This window comes from Myotis lucifugus, unplaced genomic scaffold (assembly GCF_000147115.1).
Source record: "Myotis lucifugus unplaced genomic scaffold, Myoluc2.0 scaffold_356, whole genome shotgun sequence".
Lineage (NCBI taxonomy): Eukaryota > Metazoa > Chordata > Mammalia > Chiroptera > Vespertilionidae > Myotis > Myotis lucifugus.
The window spans coordinates 733,606-738,793 of record NW_005871404.1 but is presented as its reverse complement, the minus strand read 5'-3'; the positions used below and the strand labels follow the sequence as shown (position 1 = coordinate 738,793).

Sequence of the window (5,188 nt, the reverse complement as noted above, 5' to 3'; positions counted from 1 at the left end):
GGGAGCTCCCCCCTATCAGGCACTGAGAGGGCTGATCAGGGGGTTTGGGCGCTGCCCCTGTCACACTGATCCCTGTGCCGGGAGGCCCGCGGCTCTGCTGATTCCAGTGCTGGGAGGCATATTACCCTTTTACTATATAGGATAGAGGCTTGGTGCACAGGTGGGGGCCGGCTGGTTTGCCCTGAAGGTGTCCTGGATCAGGGTGGGGGTCCTGCTTGGGTGCCTGGCCAGCCTGGGGGTCCCCACTGAGGTGCTTGGCCAGTCCGGGTGAGGGGCTGAGGGCGGTTTTCAGCCTGCCGGTGACTGAGGCTCCCAACCGCTCTTTTTTTTCTTTTATTCTGGGCCAGCTTTAGCTCTGAGGCTGGCTCCAGCTCTTAGGGCTTCGGCTGCTGAAAGCAGGTATCTGGTTTGTTTGGGTTCTATAATCGAAACACTGTTTCAACTCCAGCTCTGAGATCCCGGCTGGCTGAAAGCAGGTTACTGGGGTTTTGTTTAGCTTCTATATTTGTAACTATGTTTCAAACTGCAAGCTCAGAGGCCGGCGCAAGCAGGGCGGGGGAACGTTGGCTTCCTCTGTCACTGGAGCAAGCAAGCCTCCTGTTAGCTTCAAGCTGCCTGGCTGCCACCTTGGCTGGCAGTTAATTTGCATATCGCCCTGATTAGCCAATGGGAAGGGTAGCGGAGGTACGGCTAATTACCATGTTTCTCTTTTATTAGATAGGATGGCCCCAAAGCACAAGAGGAGTGATGCTGGCAATTCAGATATACCAAAGAGAAGCCATAAAGTGCTTTCTTTAAGTGAAAAGCTGAACATTGTATAGTACTATAAGATATTTTGAGAGACCACATTCACATAACTTTTATTATAGTATCCTATCCTATATAATAAAAGGCTGATATCCAAATTGTTCCCTCGGGAGTTTGACCGACCAAGAGTTCGACCACTTGCTATGACGTGTGCTGACCACGAGGGGGCGGCGCAGAATGAAGGAAGGCCCCAGCTGGCAGCCAGGGGAAGGCAGGCCCCAGCCTGCAGCCGGGGGAAAGGAAGGCCTCGATTGTCCCCGATCGCCGGCCAGGCCTAGGGACCCTACCCGTGCAAGAATTTTGTACACTGGGCCTCTGGTATTGTTATAATTGTTCTATTTCATTATTGCTTAGGGTTAATCTCTTACTGTGTGTAATTTAGAAATTAAACTTTATCATAGGTTTATATGCATAGGCCCAATACTATCCTCGTTTTCAGGCATTACTGGGGGTCTTGGAACAAGTCGCCAACCGGTGGTCCATGGACCACTGGTAGACCGTGAAGTCCGAAAGGTTGGCGACCGCTGTCTTGGAATGTATCCCAATGCAGATAAGAGGTGACTACAGTAAAATAACTCAGTTAATGAAACACTGATTTTAACAAATCAACTGGCAAAGAATTACCAACTAATTTATCAGCTATTTGCTCAAAATGATATACAATTATACTGTTATTCTGGATGACTAAAAAAAAAAAAAAAATTTCTTATACAATTTAAGAAAACCATTAAAATCATCACAATCTGACATTTCAGAATGGCATAAAAACAAGTTCATTAGAAAGAGCCCTGGATATTGCAATCCTAATTGCTAATATCCAGCTATGTATCCTGTGATAAGTCATTTTGAAAATATGTGTCTCAGTTTGTTCACTTGTATGGTATGGAAATTGAACTAGCTGATTGCTAAAAGTCCTTTCTAGGACTAAAATTTGCTTCTATTGTGAAGTATTTTAAATAAATAAATATGCTACTAGGTTAAAGGTATAAAAAAGGTCTTACTGTGCCTGGTCTGTTATAAAGTAGTTTATGTAGATTTCTAAGTTCATCTGTTTTCTTCTTACTCAGAAAAAAATGTATCCTTTCAATTTCACACAGTTTCTGCCCCTTTCCTAGAAAAAAAATACCATAATAATTAAAGTTAAATACCATTATGTGTTAATACACTTGCAAACTTAATGAAAATTATTTTTATTTTTATAATATAATTTACATAACTTTTGCTTTAATACGGCAAACTAAATAAAATAATACCAATAATATATTACTACTTAGTAAATACTAAAAACTAAGCACTGCTAATCATTATTTTTGTATATTTAGGCATTTTCATCATAAAATGAAAGAACACAGAATAAACTTACCTTGTGCAATTGTAAATGGCTCTCTTTGTAAAGAAGAGACTTGCATTGTCAACCTCTCTACTTTTTTCTTTTCCCTCTTGCCTTCCACGATGAGACTCTTTTCTAGAAATTAATTTAATACTTCTTAAATAACAAGTTTAGATATATTAACTAACTTCATTATATAAACATGTAGGAAATAATCACATGTCTTTAACATGATTTTTGAGAATATAACATTAACAGAGATGAAAATACTTGATCAGTTAAGAGCAACATCAAATTTTTTGAGTAACATTATATTTACCTGGCAACCTCTCAGGGGATCCAATATTTAAAAAATCAGAAAGGAAATTTATATCCAACTACAATTATTGCTATCAAAGTCCAGTCACTGTGAAAAATTGCCAAGGTCCTCAGTTAGCCTATTCTCTAATTAGACATAATTCTATTAACTGAAATTCAGTTTACTATATCTCAAAAAACAGCTAGTTTAGACAAGATTATAAGAACTTAAAAGATATACAGAAAAGCAACAATTTAGTTGACTGTAAGACAAAGCAGCCTGGAGTTACTATGGATAGGGTAAAATTCTACAAGTTTACATTTACTGCAATCAAGTGGGAGGGCATTACTCTGTAGTTTAATAAATGATGTTCATAATTATGATCATAAATCATCCCAAAATGTTAAATTCTGTTTAGTCCAGAACATATACTTTAAAACTTAAAACACTAAGCCGGCTTTTCTAAAACCACTTACCTACTGACTTGAGATAAAGTCGGATAAATAAGAGGACCCCATACTATAATGTTGAAGATCTTTCCAATCATTGAACTGAATGCTTATTTTGTGCAAGGCTGCATTAGCTACAAGGGTTGAGTAGATGATTTTGATACTATCTTTTAGAAGATCATGTTTGGGGGAGAGAGGAAGGGGGAGAAGAGATAATGAGACACAAATATCATACTCAAAAGTAGATGATGACAGAACACTTTTAATAAAGACAGAGTTCTAAGAGTTGAGGAAAGAGTAATTATCTTTGGATTAGGAATCCAATGAGGATCCAAACATTAGAACTGGCTTTGAATACAGTTAAGATTTGGAGATGTAAGGATTTTGCACATAGAAGCATGGAATGACTGTCAAATCTCAGAGGAAAGTTGGGGGGGGGGATGGGAAGAGATCAACAAGAACTTGTATGCATGTATGCATAACCCATGGACACAGGCAATAGTAAGCCTGGGGGGGGGGGGGCGGGGGCGGCTAGAAGGGGTCAATGGGGGGAAAAGAGGACATATATAATACTTTCAACAATAAAGATTTTAAAAAATAAAAAGGATTTGCACAGAAAGAATTAGGAAAAGGGATTCCAGCAGGTAAATTCTGGCGATGGTATACAGAAAAGCACTCAAAAAGCAACCCCTGTTATCACCCCACTTCCTTTCTTTGAGTGACTTAAACCATTAGGTTTGAGTTACTTGCCATGTATAAGCTAATAATTTTCCTGGTCTACCTCAAGTCCAGAGTTTTTTCCCCAACTTCAACTAACAGGGCTGCCACTGGACAGCTCTACTTCATGTCCTATAGGCACCTAACTGAAGGTATCCAAAACAGGTCATAATCATCTCCAAACTCACTCACCTTCATGAATTCTATTTTTCAGAAAATGGTAACATTATCCATCCAGCTGCCAAAGACAGAAATCTAGGAGTCATCTTTTACTAGGCATCCCCCCAAGCCCTGCCAAGAAAACTATTGCTAAGTCAATTAATTCCTTATTTGGTACAGACTTCATTGTCTTGCTTTTTTTATGCCTCAGTAGTATACTTAAATTTTCAGGGCTAAGTAGGATAAAAACATCTGAAATTTTAGTTGTTCCATTAACACCTAAAATGAGAAATAATAAATCAGAACTACTTGGGAATATATATTTTAAAAATTTCATGTTGAAATTCATGATCTCTGTGGCACCCAAACCCTGTCTTTAAAAGAGGTTTGGCTCAGAGCATTGGCCTGCGGATTGAAGGGTTCCGGGTTTGATTCTGGCCAAGGGCACATGCCCGGGTGGCGGGCTCCATCCCCAGTTGGGGGCGTGCAGGAGGCAGCCTATCAATGATTCTCTCTCATCACTGATGTTTCAAATCTCTCTCCCCCTTTCCCTTCCTCTCTGAAATCAATAATATATACACTAAAAACAACAAAATTGGAGAAAAAAGTGCTGAGAAAATCTTGGACCAGTAGATACTACAGCCAATTCTATTATGGTACTATGGGTAGTTAACAAAATAACATTTTTTTCCTAAGCATTTTTGCACTTAAATGCGGACCTGCTCCCTTCGTAGAGCACTGACCCCTTTAAACAAACAAAAGGCAGACCATTCTGCGTAACCTCAACCCGGCCTGTATTTATAAAATGCTGAACGTGGACTGGCTGGTCTTGGCTTAACAGAAATGAGCAGTTAAGCCTGCTTTTTAAACACTTCACCTGCCTGTCTTCCGCAGGGTGGCCGCGCGGTAGCCACCCATTGAACCGGGACCGGGCTGACCCCGTCTGAGAACGCGGAGATCTCCAACACGGATCCCTCGCGGCCGGGCATTTCCCGGGCGCGCTGCCAAGAGGCGCTCCTCCTCTGCTTGGGATGCGCGGCTGCAGCGCCTCCCTTAGCTCCCTAAGTCCTCCTGGTTCGTGCCTCCCGTCGAAGGGTTAACGGTGTTCTCCCTCAACACCGAAACGCAGACAGCAGACAGCACCGGGCCCATAGTCTACTTTCGTTCACAGCTCAATGATTTGCTTTCGCCTGGGGCCACTTTATCCGGAGCAACAGCTTTCCCGTCAGCAGTGCTGCCCCGCGGAAGGAACTCCCCGAGGCCTCCGCGGAAACTCAGCCAACAAGTTCACTATGTCCAGGACGAACCTTCAGCTCACCGTCCCGCCTCCTGAAAGACTCGACAATAACCTCCAAAGGCAAAAGGTTTAACACGAGACATCACCTTACTAACGTCCAAGGCCGAGAGCTTTCAAAGCGGATCTGGAAC

The 5,188-nt window shown here is 41.7% G+C and overlaps 1 protein-coding gene across 6 annotated transcripts in view; it reads right to left on the bottom strand.

Moving 5' to 3' along the window:
- DEK (DEK proto-oncogene) overlaps nt 1–5,117 on the bottom strand; it is a 33,801-nt gene extending 28,684 nt beyond the window's left edge. For 2 of the 6 annotated variants that reach the window (XM_023764886.1, XM_014466765.2), the window contains exons 1-3: nt 4,638–5,116; nt 2,171–2,272; nt 1,809–1,918 (exon numbers count right to left, since the gene is read on the bottom strand). In XM_023764886.1, the coding sequence (XP_023620654.1) occupies nt 1,809–1,918; nt 2,171–2,272; nt 4,638–4,749 (324 nt within the window). In that variant the 5' untranslated portion in view covers nt 4,750–5,116. Of the gene's footprint in view, nt 1–1,808; nt 1,919–2,170; nt 2,273–2,911; nt 3,057–4,637 lie in introns of those variants that run through there. The other 4 variants (XM_023764884.1, XM_006101410.3, XM_023764885.1 and 1 more) reach the window with 4 other exon arrangements.
- Nucleotides 5,118–5,188: the final 71 nt, after the last annotated feature.